Genomic DNA, 26611 nt, shown 5'->3' with positions numbered 1-26611 from the left:
TGAGGATTAATCACTTCCTCATCTTGACATATGCCTAAAGCATAATTGCTGATTCTGTTGCTAAATATATTTTTTTTATCTTCTCCAACTAAATAAAAGAAACACATTTGAAACAATAATTTCAAATTTTCGATGTCTTCCAATAATGTAGCCAACCACAAGTTGTTGGTGGCATTGTTGTTTAATGGATTCAAAACCAGTAAGAAATTACAGTTAGGTGATCAAATTGACTAATGATTAACAATGGAGCAGGAAAAAAGGAAATTACTCTTAGCAAGAAACATACCATAAATTAGAATTAAAAATTTAATATTGGATTAGGATTTTTTTTGTAGGGATATTGGATTAGGATCAGGTTTAGTGTTACCATGTACAGTTGTAATTAAAAACTTAATATTGGATTAAATGCACCAAGCCCCCTTTTAAGTTTGGTATGATTTGCTTCCACCTCCCTAACATTTATTATTATTATTATTAGTATTATTTTTGTACTTTCCTCCCCTTAACAAACCATAGGCTAACCGTTTATCGAGAAAATATTAATGCCCATAAACCAACTAGCAATTAATTGCAATCATACCCATGAGTGGCAGATCAAACTTTTTGCTTTGGAAAAATGCACTTAAAAATGGAATTCCACCACTTAAAAAACCGTCATGCATTTGAATGTGTGTAGAGACCAATTACCTTTTCTTTTTTTGGGTGCAGCAATAAATCACAAAACTTGCCTTGGAAAAATCATAGAATAGTTGGCAAACAAGCATAATACGTAGAAGGATCAGTAACCCAAAAATATTTCCTCGGAATTTAAAAATGTTTAGGATATGCATATGGGCACAATTATATCAGTTGTTATATTTGCATTCAATTCCTTCAATTGACCGTCATGATTTGAGATTTGTGGAGGAGTACCTTGAATAGTAGTAATAATTTACTAAATTTTGTGACACGTTCTTTTAGTTTGAACCCCAAAAAAAAAAGGGAATATTTTGGAACTTAGATCTTAATTTTTTTTTAAAATTTAGATCTTAATTTGACCTGTAAAAAATGGATTAATCTTATATATATTGTCAGTGTATACACTATCACCATTAGATATATGACACATGTGCAAAATTTGAATTTAAAATTCAAAATTTATTCATGTGTCATCTATCCAATCGTGATAATTTATATACTGACAGTGTATATAAAATTTACTCATAAAAAATAAAAGAAAAATAAACTACAAAATGATAAGAGAAGCTTGCCAACGAGAAGTTGAATGGAAAAAAAATTGGAAATAAGGTCAGGCGCAATCAGAACCCCTCAACGTATTTTAAGGATCCAAATTGATGTGGGTTAACAGAAGGAATAAAGTTCAATAAAAATAACTTTAGGGGGAAAAATCTAAATCACATCAAATTTACGGGGCAACTTAGTGCAATTAACTTTAACATTCCATCCTTTAATGAAGAAAAGGACTATTCGCTTATTTTGGATCCACCTCATTGCCACTTTCATCCATTGTACTTAAAATGAAATACGAGTACTATTTGTTTTCTTCCCTTGTATAGACAAAGGGAACAAATTGAGGAAATTAAAAGGGGAAGCAACCGAAAAGACCATATAAATGTACAACATTCGCTATCTTTCCCAAGTTTACAAGTTATGCACTAGTCTCTACTCAGCAACAAATATGTTAAGACAGTTTCATTCTTTATCACCAAAATTTGTTAGTTTAATGCGATCATCTTGATCCAACAAGCTAGGTTTTCCATTAGAGCAAGCCCAGCAAAATTTGGTGATGAGAAATTCATCATTCTATTTAGGGTTAATTACACTTGCCCCCTAAGCTTTGGGGGTTAGTCACGCTTTATTACCCTCAATCTTAAAAACATGCACTTTACGTCCATGAAATAAGGTGTAGTCGAGTTGAGTCAAACTTGAGTTGCATCATACTCGTGCTCGGCTTGAAAATAAAAAAGTACTACTTTAACTCAAACGAGTAGAAATTTTTTAATTCGAACTGGAGCTCGATGTCATGTTCGACAACTTGAGTTTGACTCGAAAAAATCATGCAGTCTACAAGCCTTAATGAACTCGAGCATTTGGCTCGAGTTCGAAGGTAGAAACACGAAATTTTAGCGGTAGAATTAATTCCAACCCTATTGAAAACTAACTCATTTGTATACAAGACATTAAATATAACATCAAACTGAGCTAAAACTTGCATTGCTATATAAATTTGCATAAAAGGCTCAGAAATGAATACTAACAAATAGAATTAACTGTAATTCACATAGAATTCCAATACCAAAAGGTTCAAAACCAATACTAGACCAACTGAAGACAAAAACTTTTAACTTTGGTTTGGCCATCAAAAACCAACAAAGCCAATGTGATTAAGTGATTCACACAGAAGGAACACATTAAACACAATTCTGCTTTGTACAAATGACAAAAAAAAAAAAAAGGGACAGAAAAAGGATAGGTTAATTTTACCAAAGTCCTTGAAACCTTCGACAGCCTTCTTCCTTAACAACAACAACATAATTCTTTGAATTCAATCCCAAGAAGTCTCTTTCTATCTCAGAATTAGAATTATCAAGAAACACCAAAATTCAAACAAAACCCAAATTTCCAAATTTCAAATAGAACCCACAATTTAATAGATCAAAAAGAGGTCAAAAAAGACAAATCCCAGATTTCAGAATCATTTCTAATATCGTTTGTAGAAAAAAAAAAAAGATTTCAGAATCATTTACAAAGCCCCAGAGCCATATATAAATACAAGATAACAACATCATAGGTGAAATAGTGAAGTCAATTGTCAAGAGTCAAGACTTGAGTCAAGTTCAAGTGTCATTAAACATATAATAAGAACAGCAACACTACAAAAACACCATATTAACTGTTGCTACCTAGTACCAACTCCCAAAACAGTCAGTTCCTACTTCCTACGACCCGAAATAAGCAAATGTTAATTGTTGAACTGTTCAAGCAGCTAACAAGCTGTACAACTTCTCCCTAAGCTATCCAACCCATAATTCACACTTACACATCAAACGGATCAATAAACAAAGAGCCAAGAAGATTAGTTTGGTCAAAAAAACGGAAAGCCTTTCTTCAACTGTTTTCAATCCCACCATAAGCAAGTATTATCACCAAAAAGTAAAAAAGTATCAAGTTAAGGCATTTTATTAGGATAAAATTAGATCAATAAAACAATTACCACAACACTAGACCTGATCAGTCACGACATCTTACTGTTGGAAGTTCAGAAGTAGATAACAAAAATAAGTTAGTTGATTAAGGACTAAAACCTCCTAATCCTTGTGTTCAAATTATCAAAAGATGTTATAAGCGGCATCTCAATATTCACAAAAAGATGCATGAACATGTGAAAAAAAAGGTTAAAAATTCTTTTTCACACAATATTCAACTTTCAGATTTCTCCCTTCTTTCTTTATGTTTCGTTTTAACTCCTTTTTTTTCCTGAGGAAAGATGGTTAAAGTGAACCTTGATGGAAAGATATTTTTCTTGATGAAGTGATCAAAACATACTCATCAGTTTAAACTCAAGTAATTAAATGAGTTGATGATAAATGTCACAATTAACATTCTCTTTTTTTAATGATAAAGAAGTGCAGTTACATATAAATTTCTTCACTGTAACCTTTTCTTGTATTAATGGCTAATAATGTGATATACTGAGCTAGCCCACCACTAACGTTACCTATAAATCTCATCTGAAATGTGTGTAAATGTAACTTACCAAAATCTATCTTCTATCCAATGACCTGAAAATATTAATGACTTTTTTTCCTTTTCATTTTCGCCAAACAAATGATTGGTGCGTTATACTTGGCAGTCCTGCCACAAGCGTGCAATCTAGTCATTAAGCCATAATTTATAACATGAGGATCGTTTTGTTTTTTTCTTTTGATAGATTTGATTTTTTTTCCACACGGTTCAAGAAAAGTTAATTAATTTTGTTGGAAGAATAAATCTAGTTCACTGTCTTCCTAAAATATCCTTACATTAAACGGAGGATGACTAATTAGCTTTACAATAAATAAATTAGGTTATACTCAATAACAACTTACATTAAATAAAAGCATTTTAGAGAAGTTACAAATTAACTATATTTTTCATTTAAAAAGTGGACTATAATTTGGGATGGATAAAAAAGAAAAATAAGTCTATCAAAGTTGGACGGAGGGATTATGTATTTTCATTTTGCATTGGCAATCTGTTCATTGTTAATAATGCTGCCTCTATAATGATGTTTTCATCGTAAATGGTGTTCTGAAGAACGATATCTGGTCTATTGTTAATAACGTGACTCAAGTAATTAAAGCAAAAGCAGCTCAAGAATGCGCACAAATATTTGATTACAAGTCACAAAGCCTCAGATTAGTCACTTCAACTCATAGTCAAAATATCAACTCTCAACGAGTTGAATAATATCTGCATTGCAATCTAGTTCCCAACTAAACAATTTTGTTGTCACGGTTGATAATAGGAGTGGAGCTGAACTGAGTAGCTCGACTCGAGCTCGCGAGCTACTCAGTTAGAAGGCCGAGCTCGAGATTGCTTGATCGAGCTCGAGCTGCTCGTTAGAACTAGCGAGTCGAGCTTGATCTCAGACATTTGATACTCGAGAACTCGACGAGCTCTATCGAGTATCGTATAAAAAATAAAAATATATATATAATTATTAATATAGGTAAATAACTTATGAAATTTACAATGAACTATTTTACCACCTTTATTTATTTGTGTGGACAAAGTAGGGATTTCATAAATCATAATTCTTATTTTTTGTTTTTAGAAAACTTAATTTGAAAACATTAAAAAGGAAAAGTTCTTAAGTTCTTTTAGTAGAGAGAGACCTCCCCACAGGCATTGGCTCATAATTCTGAGGGATACCTCTCAATTTAGGTAATAAATTATTATATGGTGCAATGAACCGTGATAATTAAATTAAAAAGAATGGTCCACAAGTTGCATTCTCCTTTTAGGTGTTAGGACATCCTACTTTAGGCAATCAAAAGGAATCCCAAGTGGGCCAAGTCTACTTTAGCTAATAGAGGTTTTCCACCATACCTATCATGAATCAGCCAGTCCCCATCAAGCCTTTCTTCCTCTTTTCAACTCTCAAGTCACGTCTCTTCCTCGCTGGTGAGGGGTAAACTTCAAAGACCGCTGCTGGCTTATTACCCCTTACCTCATCTGTCTCCTTGAAGTTGGAGGTTTTCAGCACCACCTTAACTTGAGCTCGTGGGAAGCTGTCAAGGGTGAAAGGGTACTAATTTCTTTGCCTTTGTTTCCCCTTTAGTTTTCTATTTTTTTTTGGGTTAATGGTATATATATACATGTTTCTTTTAGTGATTCTCTTTCAACTCTCATTACCCATTCGGCCATTCCCTTGCCAAAGACAATGAATTAGAGAGTAAAAAGTAGAACTCCACCTCATTCAACTCTCTCTGTTGTAGAAATATTTTCAAAATTAAATGCAATGGGTTGCGGAGGAGGCCATTTAGCTATAGCATCCTAAAAGACAAAGGACTAGTGATTAGTAAAGGCACTAGATTATCACATTCTAGATTATCACTAGAAACCGTTATAAAGTCAGCAGCTTTTGGTCCATTTTGCACATGAAAACTGCAAAAAAAGGAAAAAGAATATCACAATTTAAGAACATATTAGAGAACTTATGAGTGTCTACAAGAAAGTTCCTTATTCTTTCTTATATCCGAGGCTACAAATACATCAAGGTTAAGCAATAGATAGATGCTTCAGTGGAAGAGCTACTTTCATGCTCAATTAAACGAATAATGATGAAATTGGAACTAGCATAGCAACCCCTTCATTAATTATTAAGTCAAAAAAGATTAGCTATTCTCTTTTATAACCAATTCCCTTGCCCTGATTTGAAAATTCGTTATCTTTCTTTAGCTTGGACTGCATGTGTTTATGGACTGATGTCAACCCAAGACAAGGGCAGTCAACCCGAGATTTCTTGTATCCCACTAGTTTCCAATGCTAATTCATGTACTTCATTGATATTGGAGTTGGACAACCCAATATATGTCTCCAATGAGTCAACGATGAATCCAGGAAACACGATGACTAATCCGATTACACAAAGTACTGCTTTGGGTAATATACAAGAAGGACAACAAGCTGTGGTTGTTGACGATAACAATACAGAAGGAGAAAAGGATAAATTAGATGAAGATGATGAATTCCATATTCCAAAACGAAATAAAACTTCTGAAGCTTGGGAGGACTTCAACGAATTTGAAGAAAATGGCAATTACTATGCCATTTGCCGTTACTGCAATAAAAAGCTATCAAGGGGTAAATCAAAGCAAACATCTAGCAAGTGGCGGCACCGGAAGTCATGTCCATCTAGAAAAGCAAGTTTAAGACAAGCTGCACAACAAACGAAACTAAACTTTCAGCCGGCTGATGATGCATTTCCTACTGTACCACCTTTGCATACTGGAAAATTTGACATGGAGAAAATGAGAGAAGCAGCTGCACATTGGATTGTGATGTACGAACATCCCTTCACCATTCTTGAAGAAAAAGGTTTGAATATTTTCCTAAAGCGTAGCATGTCCGAGTGGCAGAAGATCACTAGGGGAGTAGCAAAAAATGATTGTATGGCAGTCTATGAACTTGAGAAAAAGAAGCTGAAGAGCAAGTTGAGAAATGTGAAAAAGGTGAGCCTCACAACCGATCTTTGGAAATCCAAAAATCAAAAGATCGAATATATAGTTATCACTGGCCATTGGATTGACTCGGATTGGAAGCTACAAAAGAGAGTGTTCAACTCTGTTCACATACCACCTCCTAGACGAGGGGTTGAGATTGCTGCTTCACTCTTCAAGTGTGTGAAGGATTGGGGGTATTGAGCAGAAAATACACACAATTTCAGTTGACAATGCTTCGGCCAATGATGGGGCTATTAGAGTTTTGCGGCATGATTTTAGTAGATCGAAGAAGCTATTAGGTGGCGGCAAGTTATTTCGTGTTCGATGCTGTGCGCATATCTTGAACCTTATTGTTAGCTATCGTGCTTCCCTTCATCTAGATATGGTTCAAATGTTGTTGTGTGTAGGGGACTGGTGTAGAAAGCTTCACGGGATCTCAAAGAAAGTGAAAGTAAGTTTTATTGTTTTATCATTCAACTTTTGTGGCCAATTTCAACAAGTTATGACTTCTTTTCTTTCTAAATTATTTGCCTTGGGTGGTTTTTATTGTAAATGCAGCAAGCTAAAATAATCAAAGAAATTGAATTGCCCAAGATTTGAAGCTATATTGCTAAGGGCTCATTTTGAATCAGGTTTGGCATTGTGGTTATTTAGAATTCTCGATAACTTTGTATCTTAATTTGATTCATTTTTTGTCTTTGGTGATATTTGACAGGACTTATATTTTTTTGTTGGCAATAGGTGTTAGAAACTTGGAATTTTGGAATCTGAACTCTATGCAGTTAACATCTCAAATGACTTGTCTCAACTCTCAAATCTGTACAGCCGTAGTGAATCTAGTGACTTTTTTGACTCAAGTGAATGTTGACAAGCTGTGGTTGCCAAATTGTGTTTTGATTTTTGACTTTTGACTCAAATCTATACAGCTGTGGTGAATCTGGTGATTTTTTGACTCAAGTGAATGTTGACAAGCTATGATTGCCAAGTTGTGTTTTGATTTTTGACTTTGGACTCAAATCTGTATAGCTGTAGTGAATCTAGTGATTTTTTTTTGACTCAAGTGAATGTTGCTGCCAGGTTGTGTTGTGACTTTTGATTAAAATCTATACATGAGTTGCTGTATAGAATCTTGGCAATGGATCTTAATAGAATGTTGTATAGAGAACTTGATCTCAAATCTGTACGTTCAGTGTATTGTGACTAAATTCTATTAATATCAAGTTCTTTATTTCTTTTGCTTACATGGCTATTTTGGCTATTAAGAAACTGTCACATTATCTGTCATATTAACTAGTTTGATACTGTTGATTTTAGAGTGCTCGAATCACATGGTTGGCATTTGCATTGAAATGAAGCAAAATGCATGTTTTAATATGAATTGCTATTTTTTTGAAGGAAAGCACAGTTTTTTGCACTCAATTTTTGCTGAATTCTGGTCTAGAAAACAAAGGTTTTCGAGCTCATTTTACGAGCCTAGCTCGAGTTCTCGAGTTCAAATATTATACGAGTTCAAGCTCGAGTTGTTTTTAACTACATCGAGTCGAGTTCGAGTCTGAAGTTTGAGGCTTGTTCGATCTCGAGCTCGAGCTCGAGCAGTACTCATAACCTTCGAGCTCGAGCTCGACTCGACAGCATCACTAGTTGATAATATTAATTAAAACCCCAAAAAAGGGGAAAAAAGTATAATATTTCTAAACATCCAACTATTCAAAGTGATTGACAAGAGGTCAAGCACGAAAGTTGATATATATGTTTTGCAAAAGACGAATGCAAGTTTGTTTCGTTGAATTTAGTTTCTGATCATTTGATAAGTTTTAATATGTATTTTTTAACTTCCGATGAAGGTCTTAATACTGTAAACTTAGCTATTATTCCATATTAAATACAAGATATACAGTGCTGCTTTACTTTCATAAAGTGCTAATTCATTTGCAAGTTCCAATATGATTACTGCTGGCAGTACTTTCATAACGCATAATCTAGGATTTATGATCCACTTCCTCACTTAAAGTGGGGTGAGCATTTTTAATGTGTGCCCAATCACAGATTATACATATGTATGTATGTATGTATAAATGCAATAAAACTTAATTATATAGATAATAATTATTCAAAATGAGTGCAAGGATAATTGAATATATTTATTCTTCCACTCTTTGTATTTAAATATATAAATGCACTAAAAAGGTACATATAAATTTATAGTCATATAAAACTACAACCAATCAAGTAGACATATAGATTATTCTTATATATACTGATTGTGCATGCACTAGCAGTATAGATGTATGTCACATATACAAGAATTAAAGTTTAAATTCAAATTATGAATTATGATTAGTTGGCTTGTATCGATACCCATGGCATATGCACTATCAGTTTATATGAGATTAACCCTAAATATATAGACATAAAATATTTATTTTTGGTTGAAATTTTATGACATTTTATTTAAAATTATTTACACAAGAATATAACGTTTTATAACATTATTTACAAATTTATAACATTTTATTTAATTGTTTCTACTCAAGAATATAACCTTTTAATTAAAATTGATCCTTAGGATTTTGTTATGAGTTCCATATCACTTCAATTTGATATAGAGGTCAATTTAGTATGGATCAATTCGAATGGATTCCGTTAATTTTAGAGCCCAATACACTGATATTACAGATTTCACAACACCAAATAACCAGTACCAACCAATTCTTACCCCTACTCATGAATTTTTTTTTCTTACCCCTACTCTTGAGTTATAACTATGTAGCAAGCATGATAAACTTATCCAAGATGAATGCAGATGTAATGAGGGCAATTTTCAAGGAACTATATTTTTCTCCACCAAACTCCAAAAGTTGCATTTAGGGTAATTTCCACCTAAAAACACAATCAATCTATCTTATTTTTAATATTGTACTTTCACTTTTTTTATGTTCTACAACAAGATTTACTATTTTAAAGCCAACACAAACCAGTTGTTGCTTTCCAATTTTATCATTTAAAAAAGTAACTTACCTAAATTCTTATGCACATTTAACAAGTTGATAGTGTTTTAGCTTGAAATTTACACATATAAATTCATTCAATACTACATCTTCTAAAATAATACTCATATGTCTCCATACAAAAGTTGAATTTCTTCAAAAACAATTCTAGCATTGAACCAGAGACATATCGCAAAGCTCATATTTTTTTCTATCACTTAAATTACAAAATCTTGAATACCAATATATGTGATCAAACCGCTACAGAACAAATTGAAAAATACAAAACAAAACACGTAAGTCAGATCTTCATTCTAGGACTTGATCACTAGACTAGGTTCAATTCTAATGCTAGAAACATTTTAATTTATTTTTAAAATTTCTATTCTATTACAATAATATCAGTGTATTCGCTCCACTAAGGCTATTCAGTAATCTGATTAAATAAATTTTTAAATAAACAAAAGATTAATAAAGTGGTTTAACCGTTATTTCTCAAATGTGAGGATATCTAAGCTAAAATTAACCTTCCTAATTAATACGCAAATAGGTGTGGGAGTAATATGTGCTTGTTTAATGTATGTGACGGCTCACAATCTCCCATGTACTAAATTCTTATTATTGCTTCAAGGACTCACATTCAAATTCATTGATCCATGACTCCTCTTCTTCTCCCTTATATACACGTATATGTTTCTCTATCTCCACTTTCTCTTTATCTGAACCACTCATGCAAATTTGGTAACTTAGTCATCGACTCATTAGTTAACTCCAAAAACCCACAAAAGAAGAAGAAAAACCATTTCTGATTTCTTTTGTCAAACATGGGAACTCAGCCATTTCAGAGCTGGTCAAAATTTCAAGTAATGACCAAAGAAGAAGATGTTTATCCATTCTCCTTTCCAACTCAACTATCTCCTCTTGAATTCAGGTGAAATTTAATCATGTTTTTGTTGTTATGGCTTTTAAGTTTTTCACTTTAATCTAGTTATTGTAGAGGAATTGATTTACTGAAATTTTCTTGGTGTTGCATGTTGTTGTAATCTAAGTACCTATAATCCTGGATGTGCTGGTTCTGGTTCACAACTTGATTTTCCCTTTCGAGACCCTGATTTTGATGCTTTTCCTATAATGGGGAGCTGTTTGAATGATCCTTCGTACGCATCATTGGATATTGATCCGAGCCACTACATGTTCCAAGGTGATGAATAATTATGTAACACTCAACTTCATCTCTTTATATCTACATGATTTACTAATCACAACTAATTATACAATGGGATTTTGAAAATATTTTCTTGCAGCAGATTCATGGCAAGGTTTTCATGGCAGTGGCTTTAGACATGGGAATGAAAAGAGTCCCGAGTTTGGTATACAAAATCAGCAGCTTTTATTGGCTGGCAGCAATGAACAATTAACTAGTCAAGAAGAAGTTGTGGTGGAAGAGAAGGGAATGAAAAAGGCCAGAGAGGAGAAGGGTGGGACTATTAGCTCTAAGAATTTATCTCGAAAAACCATCTCCAATTATTTTTACATGCCAATTACTCAAGCAGCCAAGGAGCTTAATGTTGGATTGACACTACTCAAGAAAAGGTGTAGAGAGTTGGGAATTCGAAGATGGCCTCATAGAAAGTTGATGAGCCTTCAAACCCTAATCAAGAATGTCCAGGTTTTTTCACCTTTCAATTCCTAATCAAGTTAATTAATTCTCGATATATCTGGTCTACAGCCGCTCCAAGGACCAAGCATGTTACATGTATATTGTTAGTGAATTTCAATTTACTGATGGCAATGAAGCATCTATTGTCCGTATAGGGTTGTTAGGACTTGGAATTCTTAACTATAATCTTCGCTAATGTTGTACTACCATTTCTTCAAATTTACACCCTTATAAGACCTTAGTCACCTAAAGAGAGAAGACCTCAGACCAATATTGTCTTTTGTAGGTTGTTGCATTCATTAGTGCATTCTTAACTATCTCTTTTCTTGATTATAAGTGCATTAGACATCAAAGTACAGAAAATTGTATAAATATATTAGCATGTGAATAGTATCCCATTATTTGTCTTTTTTTTTTTTGGGTCAATATGTATGAGGCATAGTTGTGAGGATGGATGTCTTCTGCAGGAATTGGCAAAGGAGGAAGGCGAGGGAGCGGAAAGGAAGTTTAGAGAAGCCATAGACATATTGGAGCATGAAAAGAAAATGTTGGAAGAAATACCTCATTTGCAACTTGAAGATAACACCAAGAGATTGAGACAAGCATGCTTCAAGGCTAATTACAAGAAGAGAAAGCTCATGGGGATGGTGAAAGAATCTCCATCTCACTCTGGAGTTAACCCTCGTGAAGTTAATGCTCTTGCTACTCCCGATTTTGGCTCTAGGGTAGATGATGATCAACAAGAGGAGGAGCTTAAGATACTGTTTTCTGACTGCTTTCCCTCCCCCAACACAATGATTTCTGGTTGAATCTTTCTCAAGTGGTAATAAAACTTTTAGTCATCTTTTCCTTTTTTTTTTTTCTTGACCTAGCACCATCTGATGTCCCAAGCAGAATGTGTATACATATATATGTGATGTTAACTGTGGAAGTTGATGATACTCTCTCTTTTACCTTTTTGTCGTTTGTTCTAGACATAATTAGTTTAATAATAACTAGTTAATATCATTTAGGACTTGTGCATTTTATGGTTAAGTCTACGATTGTTGACACTGAGATGATTGCCTGATCATATTTAGTATTTTGTGACCTCTTCTTTCCCTTTAATTCAAACACTAAACAAGGCATAAAATTCCTCTTGGGCTGATGCTGTGACGTTGATGAGATAAATAAGTCATTAGAAAAAGTTAATGTAATGTCATAATGGCTATTGAAAAGGGTTTCTAAGTATTGCATGAAATGGAAGGGAAAGAATACGAACGATCAAGCAACACTTAGATGGCTAGACCTAGGTTGCAGTTTGAGGGCTTTGTAATCAAATTTAAGAACTATTGTTGACCTTTCAATGGATTTTGTACTAATAGAGGAATTCCAATGTTTAGGTAGTAACCCTTTAATGGAAAATGCAGTACCAAACAATCTGAAAATTTTTTGCTTATATACATGAAATAAATAAGTGATTAAAAAATGTATTTACGAGACATTCAATAATAATTAAATACATTGCAATTTACAGCCTACCCTTGCCAAAAAGAATACTAGACTTTCTTGCTAGCATAAACCCAATATTAACAAATTCAATCAACCTATGTATCCTGCAATTGGAATATGTTGACACGAATTTTTTGAGCACTAAACCTTCAAAATTTGCTACTATTTACAGTCCACATGCATACACGTAAACCCCAAAACAAAATCTAGTAACGGCAGTCTGGATTCAGATTCAGTCCGAGTAAAGATTGGGCGGATCATAGCATTTAATGCTCACAATTGGAAGACTTCGACGGTTCGTGCTTAGCCGTCTGGAAAGTACTTTTTGCTGTTTTGGGCAAAGAGTAGCAAAGTCCCAAGAATTGATTCGACGGCGCACGTACTTTTAACTGAATCTCAACCCAAAATTAAAGTCAAAAGACAAATCAAACAGCTCAATGTTTCGATTTGGTTTGCTATCTACTCAAATCAAGTTTGAGTAACATTTGGTGTTTAATAAATTTTTAAGTTCAGTTTAACTCCAACTCAAATAGCGTAAAAGTAAAATTTACGTGTGAAAAAAAAAAACTCAAGTTATTCAAATTCAACTCGATAAAATCTTGACCACTGCTCGAGAAGTAAATAAGATAATTTTGAATAAAAATTCATACTCATCAAAATAATCTAACAAATTTCAACATATGAGTATTCGACTTCTTTAAAATGTTTACACCTCTATTCAAAATTCCAACCTAGATTCAATGCTTTGATTCAACATCCCTCAATCTATGAAAACTGGAAAGACTCTACGGTTGATATTATTGTTAGGGTTGGCTACCAAGTTGTTTCATTTCTTACATTTAAATACATGTTCAAATCAATTTCACTTTTGTAAAAAAAAAAAAAGAATCCTGGAAACTTTGTAAAAAAATGTTTATTAAGTACTCATCAGAAAAATCCACTTCTCTTTGGTAGTGTCCTGTATCAATTCATAAATCATACTTGTTTTGTGCAAAAAGCGTATATATCATTTTAAAATTAAAGGTGCCCAATGAGCACTTTTCAAGATAAGTGAATGAAATTGTGATTTCTATATATATATATATATATATATATATATATATATATATAAGATAGGTTTCAATTGATACTTTTTTGGGAAAAGAAAATTGAAGTTAGATAAAGTACTTGTTTAAATGTTAAAGTACAACGAGCAAAAATATGTGTTTAGGTGATAAATTTGAAGTAATTTAGATCCATCAACAAGTGACTATTTTGCACCTTTTAGACATAACTCTTTTCATTTTGGTATTTCAAAATGTCCCTCAAACCAAAAAGAGTCTTAACACAAAATTCCAATTTGATCCATTAAAAAATAGAATTTCAATTTTCATCCCCTAAAGTTAGATTAACTTTCTATTTGATCTTTGTTTACTGGTACTCAACTATTAATGTTAAATAGGATCAAACTAGAAGTTTTTTCAATTTAATGAACCAAATTTAGGTCTACTATTTTGTAAGATGAAATTTAGACCCTTTTTGTAATTCGAAAGACCAAATTGAGATTTTAAACTTCTTTAGAGGACCAAGATGAAAATTAACCTAAACAAAACTTGAAAAACGGAAAGGGAAAAGGTAGAAAGTGGCAAGTGGTCATATAATAGTGCCAATGCTATAAGTTGGTTCAGTTGGCAAAAATTGGTTACTTCCTTACAAAAGATCATGTATTCAAATCTCACTGCCAATTTGAAGGCTGTGCCTGTGTTGGTGGACGATCTGTACAAACCTCTGTAAGCAATCTACAGTTTTGGAGGCTAGCCCTGTACAAATCTCTGTAAGCATGTTGCGAACCCACTTTAACTTTTTTCAACCAATTAAAAAGAGATAATTTCAGAAACCTCCCCTAAAATTTTTGATAATTTCACTCGGCTCCCTTGATTTTTACATAATTACGAGAATCTCCCTTGGTGTGATAAAAAGATAACAATACCCTTAATTAATTGTCAACTCATCGAAAAACTCAATCAAAAATTAAAGATCTCTCATCTACTATCTACCAATAACTCAAACTACTGTCTTTCCCGTTTAGCTCTTTATCCTCTTCTTCCTACATCTGTTTTCTTCCACACTCATTTATTTAATTTTTATCAATCAAATGTATGTTGTTGTCACTAATAAAACCACCATACATATCAACCACAAATGCTTACTTATCTTGGTGTCTATTCCCAATTCTCTCTTTTTCATTATTATTAAATAGTTTCTTTACACCCATTTTTGTTTCCCATTTTTGATAGGCATTAGCAAATTGAAATTGTCAAATGACAAGTTGAGTGATGATTTCATTATCAAATTAGATGAAGATGAAGATAGTGGCAGTGATAAAAAAAAAAATAACAATTATGCATAGGATGTGGAATAGGGAGTAAATAAAGATTATGTTGTTATGGTTGTTATGAAAAAAAAGTGTTCCTAGTATATTTATAACTGCATTGTAGTTCTATTTTTTATTTGCAATTGTTAGTAATGTTATTCCTAAGAGAGGATTTGATTGATTTTGAATTCTGTGCAAATGGAGTATATTAGATGTTGATATTAGTAGTGATAGTTTAGATTGTTTTATATTAGAAAGATGACAGTCATGGAATTGAAATTTAAGCATATTGATGAATATTGCTATATATTAATAAAATCTGATATGGATATAAGATTGTAGATAACTTTTTGGTATCTGATGCGGCATTTGTAATTGATATGATGGTCTGCAATGAAAATTTTTAAGTAAAAGAGGGACATTATAGCAAAAGTAAGTGTTTAATTAGCGGTGATTTGGAAGTCGATAGTTAGACAATAGTTATAGCAAGTAAGGATAAATAAAATAAAGACTATGAACATTTTTTTTCTTTTTATTTTTGCTGTCAACTATAACCCAAGGGCATTATAAGATTTTGAGAAAAGGTTTAAACTTTTGGGCCTAGAATATTACTTAAACAATGAAAATAGGGTAGGTATGTGTAATTTTCAGAGCATGAGGGGAGCCTCTTGCATATATATATATATATATATATATATATATATATATGCCAACAGTCCAAAGTCCAAACAGAGGGTTTTGAATTTCTCCAACAGAACTTGAACTTGTGTCATCGTTTGCCACCATTTTTCTCCCAAAAAGAGAGCTTCAAACACCCATGAGAGCGTTCGCATCTCGCTTTCCCGCACACCATTCTCGTCTCCCCGCTCGTTTCTTCAGTACAGCAGAAGCAGCTTCACTCCAAAACCACCACTACCACCGCCCTTCCCCACCATCACCTCTTCTAAACCTCGGACCAAAAGCTGCCGAGAAAGAAGCAGGAAAGGACTTAATTAAACTCATAAAATCCTGCCCTAAGAAATCCCATCTGCCTCAAATCCACACCCATCTCATTCATACGTCCTATCTTCTTAACCCCACAATTTTCCTCCACTTCCTTTCCCGCATTTCCCTCCCTGGTCCATTGCAGGATTTGTCTTATGGCCGTCGAATCTTCCAACATTATCCGAAACCCAATGTTTCTTTGTACGGTACCATGATTAGAGCTCATTCTTTAAGCCATAATAATTCAGCAGCATCACTAGGATTTGAACTATACAAAGAAATGCTTGATTTGGGCTTTTCTTCAGACGGCTTTTGTTCGTCGTTTGCAATCAAATGTTGTGTAAAGATGGAATCTTTATTGAATGGTGTACAGGTACATAGTAGGATTTTGAGAGATGGTTATAAATGTGATAGCTTTTTGTCCACTACTTTGATGGATTTTTATTCTTTAAGTGGGAAATGCGATGATGCTTGTAAAGTGTTCGATGAGATGTCTCACAGGGACACTGCTGCTTGGAATGTGTTGATTTCTTGCTATATACGTAATAAGCGGACAAGGGATGCTTTAAGCGTGTTTGATATCATGGAAAAGTCAAATTGGCGTCGACCGGATGACGTCACTTGTTTGCTTGTGCTCGAGGCTTGTGGGAAGTTGAATGCATTAGAATTTGGTGAGAAGGTTCATAAGTATGTAAAGGAGGGTGGATTTGATAGCTCTATGAAGATTTCTAATTCACTTATAGCAATGTACTCAAGGTGTGGGTGTGTTGAGAAGGCGTATGAGGTCTTTGAGAGCTTGGCTAACAAGGATGTGGTGACATGGAGTGCCATGATTGCAGGCTTGGCAAGTAATGGACACGGTGAACAGGCAATTAGGGCATTCAGAAAGATGCAGAGGGTCGGTGTTGTTCCTGATGATCAGACTTGTACTGCAGTTCTTTCAGGCTGTAGTCACTCAGGGTTGGTTGATCAGGGTCGCATGTTCTTTGATATCATGAGGAAAGAGCTGGGTATTGTGCCTAATCTTTACCACTATGGGTGCATGGTTGATATGATGGGTCGTGCTGGTTTGCTTGATGAGGCTTACAAGCTTATATGCTCAATGGAGGTCAGGCCAGATGCAGCAATTTGGAGGACTCTGCTTGGGGCATGTAGAAATTATAAACATTCTATTCTTGGAGAGAGAGTAGTTGAGCATTTGATTGAACTCAAAGCTGAAGAAGCAGGGGATTACGTTCTGTTGTTAAATATTTATTCGTCAATCAATGATTGGGAGAAGGTTACCGAAATACGGAAATTGATGAAGGAGAAAGGAATCCGGACAACCCCAGCTTCTTGTACCATTGAACTGAAAGGCAAAATACATGAGTTTATGGCCGATGATGTTTCACATCCAAGAAAGAAGGAGATATATGATATGTTGGACGAGATTAATAAGCAACTAAAAATTGCTGGTTATGTTGCTGAAACTATAGCAGAATTGCATAATACTGGTGCTGAAGAAAAGCGAACCAGAATGTCTTATCACAGTGAGAAACTGGCAATTGCATTTGCAATTCTTGCCACTCCACCTGGTACAAAGATACGCATTGCAAAGGACCTAAGAATATGTCTTGACTGCCACAATTTTGCTAAAATGGTATCAACTGTTTATAATCGAGAAGTAGTTATTAGAGATCGTAATCGGTTTCATCATTTCAGGGAAGGGCATTGCTCCTGTAATGATTACTGGTAGCGGTGATAATGATCGCCTGCTTCTTCAGCTTTCAGTTGAATCAAATGCTCAACTACTCTCTTTCCAAGAATAGAATGTTTATAATTTCTACATGCCCCAAGCAGAGTCCTGCACATTGCTGCATCTGGCCTGACTTCCGTTGAACATAAAGCTTGTATGCATCAGCTAGGTATTGTTAAATGAAATGTACAAGGCGCTCCTTGTTTCCACTTGTATTATGTAGGCTTGGCTGTCAAACGAAATGGAGTATTACCTACCAGGGCTGCTAGGAATGTTCCCCTTCAAGAGAGAGCAGGCAGATGCAAAAGGGCAGGTGCGCAGGACAACGACACCATTGTTAATTGGATTCTGTCCAAGCGGGGGATTCATGGTTTAAAACATGATTGCAACATGCGTGCTTGATCAAGACTTACAACAATGCGAAGATCATTATGCCAGGTTTCTGTTCAAAGCTTCTGAACATTTAATCTAGGCCAGTGATTGCTTACACAGACAGAGGAAATAAAATTGGTGGTGGCTATTTTTTACCGTTGTTCAATTTCCAAGCCATTGTGTTGGCTTCCGTTCTGTTAGTATGTCTGGCATAGAAATTCTGTTAATTCCTTTTTTTCAATAGCTGCCGTTAATGTGTTATTTGCAAATACGCATGTTGGAGAACCTGTATCGTCTAGGATGTATTATGCTATGGACATGATGCCTGCATGTAGTTTTAGCAATGTCCTAGTGATTCCTATTTAACCAAATCTTCTCCAACCTTTGAAACTGTGTAAACGGATAATGAAGAGGCATCAGCATTAACAGTTAAGAGTCACACTTGATTGTACTCCTTGCAATATTTCATAGGTGGGCATAGTAAATGGAACTTCTACCTAAGTTGCAAGCAATGGACAATTTGGTTCTCCCCCAGATTGATGTAAGGTTATTAGGGAAGGTGGCTTCGCGAGTAATTTTGATGGTAAAATTTGCATCATGTAGAACAAATATGCAGCCTAATCCATCAAAATCCAGATCATGGCATCCAAAGACAAGCAAAAAGTGATAACCAATTTTGCAAAATAAGGGCTGCAAATCTTTAGCCCCACTAACGTCAAAAGGTTCCCTACGGGCCGGATATGAGAACAAAATTCTACAACATTAGTATACTCATTTCTCTGGTACAAAAGCACTTCAACAGAAAAGAAGCAGGAAGCCCTTTGCTGCAGGTCACCGACAAAACTGAAAATGCCGCCGCAATCAATAAATCTGTAAATTTCGAACTATTTTATTCATCTTCTAAATGCTTCGACTTTAGTAAGCTTCTATGCAGCCACCGGTTGCTTGTGCACAAAATTTATCCCCTTCTCAATGCTGGCCTTGAGCTCTGGCTTGAGGGCTTCCAAAGCCTTCTGTTCGTACTCGGTCAAACCTTCAAGTTCAGATTTGATCAGAGCCTCAACCCCATTCCTTCCCAGCTTAATCCTTGATGCGAAAAATGGAAGCTCAGTCAAATTAGACTGGACATAAGAGCACTCGTACACATCGCTATCACCATCAAGAGCACGAAGGGAGGACTCAACAAATCTTGCTGCAGCATATGACATGGAAAGTGTGGCAGACCCTGCACCAGCCTTTGCCTCAACGACCTCTGTCCCAGCATTCTGAATTTTGACAGTAAGTTCTTGCACTTCTTCATCTGTGAATGCGACAGAGGGTTTTGTCTTCGACAGCAGGGGCAAAATAGTAATGCCTGCATGGCCACCAACAACTGGAACATCAACATCTATAAGCCTCAAGTTTTTCTTCTGAGCCACAAATGTATTTGCCCTCACGACATCAAGAGTGGTGACACCAAAGAGCTTCTTTGGGTCGTATACACCTTTCTGCTTCAAAACTTCAGCAGCAATTGGCACTGTGGAGTTGACTGGATTGCTGATAATGTGGATAAAGGCATCAGGGCAATTATCAGCAACAGCCTCAATTAAGTCCTTCACTATGCTGGCATTTATGTTAAAAAGGTCATCCCGGGTCATACCAGGCTTTCTTGGAACACCAGCAGGTATGACAACAACATTTACATCTTTCAAGCAACTGGCAAGCTCCTTGTCTCCTGTGAAATCAAAAACCTGGGAGGGAGTGTTGCAGTGACTGAGATCAGCAGCAACTCCCTTAACATTTGCAACATCATAAAGTTTCAAAGCAGAGACCAAAGGTGACATTTTAATCAGAAGTGCTAAAGGCTGGCCTATACCACCAGCAGCCCCAAGAATTGCCACTTTATAAGAAGCCTGAGGTTGAACATAATTATATGATCTTTGGCTCGGCTTTTGTGCTCTTGAGACAAAAGAGTGTTGAATTGCTGCACAACTTTCCTTTCCTACAAATGAGGAGTCTGAGTCACAGCTCACAGAAGAGGCTGCCTTGAGGCCAGTAAAACTCCTAAGACAGTTTCGAGAGTTGAAACTTAGACCAGACGTCTTTGAATTATAAGCCGAGTTGGCTTTTGCGCCAACACAGGCAGTTGATCCAATTGAGAGGGTAGCTGCTGATGTTGCTGCCATTTCATGCACTGGAAAAGAAAAAAGGGGACATGAAAACATGAAAAGAATAGGGAAGTAGGTTTGCAAAGCATATGACTGTACAACTTGATCAAGCTCGAATTCTTTTTGCTCAATAATGAAAAGAATAGAAAGTTTACATAATCAGCACAAAGTCTAACATATGCAAAGGCACTACTTTAATCTTTTAACTTTTGCACCGAGAGTATTAAAACAAAATTAGTCAGTATTCATTCATCATCTAAAGCAAAAGACTAACTCAGAGAACTAACTCCCATTCCAAGTGCTACTCAGCGGAATCTCAGTCCAAAATTGGAAATGGAAAAAATCAAATTAGAGAAATATAAACAGCTTGGCCAACAGAATAATCTTCTTTACCAGAAAAAACTGAATTTAATTAAAGTGACATCCCAATCTTAAAGCATCACTGAAAAAAATAATACAGAGGCCATGTCTGATGCCAAAAATATGAGTAACAGACAATCAAACATCTCATTAGAAGAACAACACATCACCTAGTTGCTAAAGAAAGATTCAGAAACTAGTTCTTTGCAGGCAAAAGATGCACCATGAGATGCACCGACCAAAAAAATCTGTAGCTTCTACAAATTCTTGCTGTCAATTAAAGGTAAATCAGATAGCCTGGATACTAATCAGTCCGTCAATATCTATAGCCTCAATAGCATAAAGGAACTCAATCAATCATTTGACAATAGGAGTTAAAATTTACACAAAATTCGTAACAATATTTTTCACTATTTTCCTTCGGAGACAAACCTCAACTTCCCAAAACTATAAAACTAATTAGATTGACCACAAAGCTAAAGGAATCAAAGAACTAATCAAGCACAATCCTAAAAGGAGAACAGAGATAAGCCTACAAGCACTATCTTTTCTAAGTCACCTAATTGTACAAAACTATGACTGTCTACCTTTCAGTTTCTTCATAGTCCTGCTAATTTCGAACCAAAATGAAGTAATAAAAGATTTACCAATTAGCTGTGCAACTCTGGAGCAGGGAAATTACAAACATATACAAAAATTTATTGGCACTATCTTATCTTTCAAGCAACAACTTACAAAAATGAAACAGGATTTTACGGCATCATCATTCTTCTTCAAATATGACACTATTACAATTCCCTTCCAACAAAAGTTCCAACTGAACTAGTAACCAAAAGAAGATAACAGCACAGTTCAATCAGCTATTACAGAATCAGATCTACCACCTGCAACTGGACCATCTACAACTACAAAACTCGTAACTGCAGTGCATAAATTATAACTAATAATCAAAACCCACAAAAATTCACAGAATATCAATCCAGAAATTCACACATGGCCTCAGATCTACCTATACCAAGGCAAAACATGAAACCGCATGTATCAAAATTCAATCTGTTTCCCAAAAACAGCAACCAGTACCAAAATTACCTAGAATATAATAAAGGGCAATTGCTAAAATGCAATTAAAGATAGGAAATGAATAAACAGCTGGGATAAAAAAAAGAAAATTAAAGAAAGAGAAAAACAGACAGGAGAAGAAATGGTTCTTTCTTCAAGCAACTACTTAGTACCTCCTTCCGCGGAAACTGCTACTGATACAAGAAGCCTATATTTGAGGTGATATAAGTGGTGAGGATTTAAAAAGGGACTTTTTCACGCACAAACACAGTCAAGTGTGTGTTTCGGGGATTTTGGTGTCTCCAAATTTCTCCGCCGCTGGGCCTCGAGAAAATCTACGACAGAGTCCAGACTGCTTTTGCGTCTTGTTTTATGGGGTCGGTGTGAGTAGCTACATCGTTCACGCTTTTAAGGTGATTGTTACTTTAATCTTCTTTAGTTTAGGAATGATCTTGGCTGTTGGTTTTCCCGGATGACTAATTTTAACGGCCTTGATTGGGTTTGACATAATTATACAGACTTGATATTTCACTTTGCACCCTTGAAGTTTCGATCGTTTTTGGATATGCAGGTCCAAACTTATATTTCAGAATCAACAAAAGATCCTAGAGTTAATAAACATGCCAATTAGCACGAGAAAAATGCAAAATGATGGAGCAAACATCACATAATAAAGAGTAGTTTTCACTTGACACATTAATTTGGCTAGTATAAAATCACGAGATTTGTCTTTGTTAACGTATTTATAGGACTTTATCTAACGTTATTTACTATTATTTACTGGTTTACAATTGTTTTTTTCAACTTTAACCATGTAATAAAATTCTCTGTTACAAACTCTCACTTGCAATTAGCATTCTAGTTGTGGAAATTTGACATGATTTTTCTTATGGTTTACAGTATGACCAATTTCAAATCAATAGATATCATGACACATTAAAGATGTTATAGAGGAAAGAAAAAGAAATCTAACTCGAATCCACGCAAATGCTCACTACCCCTGCTAAAATTGAACAAAATGTGTATGCGTACCAAATATTCTAATGGTAGAACTTATGGACTTTTCCTTCTTGTTGTTAACGTCGTTGCTAACAATTTGGCCGATATCGAAATGAAAAAGACTTTAGGGAATGCATACTAGAATAAGCCCTTTTCACTCTTATTTCTTTAACTTTGAGACAATCAAAATTGTAAACTTTTGTTGACTTTATTAACATCGCTATCAATTGGGCCAAGATAGTAATGACGAAAGATTAAGGGGGTGCAAACTAGAATAAGCATTTTTCACTTTGTATTTCTTTACTTGGAAAGATTCTTGGCCGTTGGTCTTGGTGGCTAGCTTTGATTTTAAATAGATTTGGCCTCGTGATTTTTGAAAAGCCACTCGTGTTTGTTGGCCTCATTAAGGGAGTCATCAGCCATCTCACATCCACGACGGTCCGAGAATCCTATATGAATATTCCCCGATCAGACCCTTTGAAACCTCACCTGCCCTATTGTCCATTTCTTCCTGTTTGTCCTATTTCCCCTGTTGGAAGCCGCCTCTGCTCATGGGAGAAAAAGCCAAAAGCATAAAAGAGAAAAGCATGTAAATTACTTAATCAAGCTCAAAAGGCACTTAGGAGCAGGATCTTAGGCTTAGTTTGGGAGTTTAGGATAGAAAAGAAAAGAAGGGAAAGCTTAAGTTATGAGAGAAGAGAAGAGAAGAGAAGAGATTGTTATGTTGTTTGGGAGTTTTAAGAATTAGTGGAATGATTTTGGATATGGAAGTCATTAAATATTTATTCAAGGCATTTTTAAGGACAAAATAGGCATTTTAGAAAAATTAACAAGCTTTCTCCAAACTTTCTCTCCATTTCTTTCCAATTTGGGAGGAAACATTTTTGTCACTATTCATCCTCTCATTTCCTTTCTTTTCTTTCCTACTTTAAACTATCAAACAAAGGAAAATCAATCTTTCTCTTCTTTTCTATCCAAATCATTCACTCCCAAATGAACCCGTGCAAACGAGTGATATTTAGCTTTGTAGCTTTTCATATAGGAAAAAGCACACAAATAGTGGCTCACCTAATAGCTTTATAGCTTTCATGTACATCATACATAAAATGATGATTTTTCATTCTTTACATATTAATTTATAACTTTTACTCGTTTCACATATGAAATAGTAATGATTTTTCGTCACTCACAAGTGAAAAACGCACATTTTTGGTCCCTTAGTTCATTTCTACTAATATTCTTGTTGGAAATAATTCACATGGGTCTCATATCTTATAAACTTAAGGGATAGAATTGAAAATCGCAAGAAAAGAAAAGGGAAAAAAACGTTGCTCATATTTCTTTCTTCTTTGTCTTATTTTCGTAGCCAAGAATGTGACACCAGCCATGGTTGCCTTCAGCAGCCACACTAGGAGGGTCGCTATCAACTACAACCACTTTCTGTCGCAAATTTGGACCAAAATTCAACTCTTCACTCGATCTTTTTTTTGCGTAGATTCTAATTTTGATATTAGTTTCTTCGAAAAAATGGATAAAATTTTTTTAAAAAAATTAGTGGCAAATAGAATCTAACACAGCTAATATCAAAAAAACATGTCAGTGTTTTTTATTAACTATATGATTTTTTTTTAAAAAAAAACCTATCGAAATCAGATTCTACCTACTAGTGTTTATTTCTATTTTTCACCCACATTCGATCGTTTTTTACAAAGCTAATATCAAAATGAGATTTTACACATAAAATTGAGTTGAGAGTTGAATTTTAGTAAAAACTTGTGACCAAAAACGGTGACGACTGATGGCAACACCGTAGGCACGGGGACAGAGAAGCCATGTCTGGTGCCACATTCTTGGTTAGACAAAGAAGAAAGCAATGTGAGGGACTTTTTCCTTTTTTGTTTTCCTGTGATTCTAATTTTACTCTTAAAGTTGGTAAGGCATGAGATGTATGTGTTTTATTTCAGAAAATAATATTTGTAAAAATGACTCAAGGGACTAAAAATGTGTGTTTTTCATTTGTGATAGATGAAAAATCATCATTTCATATGTGAGGGATGTAAAAAATGCAAAACTAATATGTCAAGGATGAAAAATCATCATTTTATATGTGAGGGATGTAAAAGTTACAAAACTAATATGTGAGAGATTATTTATATGATTTTCCCTTTGATCTATCATTGAAAATGCATATTATATCATTTTTTTTCTTTTCTTAAAAAAAATAGCAATAGAGGGGTGAAATTTAAAAAGTGGGTAGAGGGAAGAGAAATTTGAACGTAAACCTCTAATTTCTGAGATCTCAATATACCAAATGCTTGTTATTTTGTAGCAAGAATAGGATATTGTTAGATTTATGAATAAAGGGTTGCGTCCCACATTGGTCCGAGAGATGGAGAAAAAACGGTTAATATGTAAATAAGGGCTCAAGACCTAATAACGTAAGCTTTTGGATCAGAGTTGGATTCCTAACTTACATATTGGGTTCTTTGATGGACTCTCTCGAGGTGTTTCATCATAACAAGTGGTATCAGAGTTTGGTTGCGAGACTGGACTGCTCACGGACAATAGAGCAAGGTTCGTAGTTGGATCCTGATTAACTATTGAAATCAAGTGGATTGGTAGTTATTACCAATTGAACAATTTAATGGGTTGTATCTTTGTTTCAACGGCTTGACAAAAAGCTTTGATGGTGAAGGATGAAAAGTTGAAAAGTATGGAGATACTTGACAGTGAATCTAGGCAGGTGATTCAAGGGTCAAGGAAAAGATGGAGTCCAATGTTGATTTTGGACGTGAATCGGTGGAGATTTTTCTCACATCTCCAACGGTTGATATTTCATCCCGGTGGCTTTTAGATTTCGGTTATATTTTTTGGGTGGTGTGGCACGTAGAGCTGCTGCTGAACCGAGTAGCTTGACTCGAGCTCGCAAGCTACTCGGTCAGCAGCTCGGCTCGAGCTCGAACTCGGTCGAGCTGCTTGATAGAAGCCTCGAGTCGAGCTCGAGTTTCAATATTTTGCACTCGAAAGCTCGACGAGGCTAATCGAGTTTTTTATAATATAATTTTAATTTTTATTATTGTGAAATGTCAATAATATTCTTTATTTAAAATTATATATAAAATATTAAATTTTATTATGTGAGCTTGATTAGGCTTGATTGAGTTCGATTGAGCTTGATTTGAATTGATTATACTTAATTAAACTCGAGCTCGAGTAACATAAATTGTTGTCGAACTTGAGCTCGAGCTCGAATTCTAAAAGCTCGAACTTAGTTATTTTTACCTGCACTACTCAATCTTGACTCGACTCGAATACAGCCCTAGTGGCACGTGTCCCAAAGAAATAAGAAGATCTAATTTTCATATGCCAGAAGACTTTGAGAGTTACGAGTTTTTCATTTTAGGTGGAGTCTTGGAAACCACACGTGGCGAGACAGTCTTGAAGATGGGAAGAAATGTGATAATTTTACCACTTGATTGTCTCAATGATTATGGTTAAAACTCACAAAAGGAGATTCCGGATTACAAGTGGTGGTGAGAAAAAATCCTGCAAAGGGAGATGTTGAATTGAGACACTTTCTCACGAGTCAACTGGAGGTTGGACTCGGAGTAACTATACATAGTCATTTGCTGATTGAATCAATTTGGTGTCAAGACTGTATTGATTCGGGTGTGTAGTTCGGTACCATATTATTTGGTAGTTGAAGGCAAATGGTTGCTAAAAAAAATTTTCGCCAAGGTGAAAATTTGTTAGGAAA

At 34.9% G+C, this 26611-nt stretch overlaps 3 protein-coding genes across 3 annotated transcripts; 2 read left to right on the top strand and 1 right to left on the bottom strand.

Moving 5' to 3' along the window:
• Window positions 1-10518: 10518 nt before the first annotated feature.
• Window positions 10519-12163, top strand: LOC113769368 (protein RKD3-like). The gene is made up of 4 exons (XM_027313824.1): window positions 10519-10625; window positions 10744-10895; window positions 10999-11363; window positions 11822-12163. Exons 1-4 carry the CDS (start codon window positions 10519-10521, stop codon window positions 12161-12163), a joined length of 966 nt encoding a protein of 321 aa, XP_027169625.1.
• Window positions 12164-15950: 3787 nt separating this feature from the next.
• LOC113767585 (pentatricopeptide repeat-containing protein At3g47530) lies at window positions 15951-18751 on the top strand. The gene has a single exon (XM_027311731.1). The coding sequence runs from the start codon at window positions 16016-16018 to the stop codon at window positions 17915-17917; it is 1902 nt and encodes a 633-aa protein (XP_027167532.1). The 5' UTR covers window positions 15951-16015; the 3' UTR covers window positions 17918-18751.
• A 136-nt stretch (window positions 18752-18887) lies between these two features.
• Window positions 18888-22217, bottom strand: LOC113767586 (malate dehydrogenase, chloroplastic). Its single transcript, XM_027311732.1, has 2 exons — window positions 22029-22217; window positions 18888-20462 (listed from the first exon to the last, which is right to left on the bottom strand). The coding sequence occupies exon 2, from the start codon at window positions 20452-20454 to the stop codon at window positions 19216-19218; it is 1239 nt and encodes a 412-aa protein (XP_027167533.1). The 5' UTR covers window positions 20455-20462; window positions 22029-22217; the 3' UTR covers window positions 18888-19215.
• Window positions 22218-26611: the final 4394 nt, after the last annotated feature.

Source organism: Coffea eugenioides, chromosome 4 (genome assembly GCF_003713205.1).
Source record: "Coffea eugenioides isolate CCC68of chromosome 4, Ceug_1.0, whole genome shotgun sequence".
NCBI classification, from domain to species: Eukaryota; Viridiplantae; Streptophyta; class Magnoliopsida; order Gentianales; family Rubiaceae; genus Coffea; species Coffea eugenioides.
The sequence above is the reverse complement of the archived record's forward strand: the minus strand, read 5'-3'. Positions and strand labels throughout refer to the sequence as shown.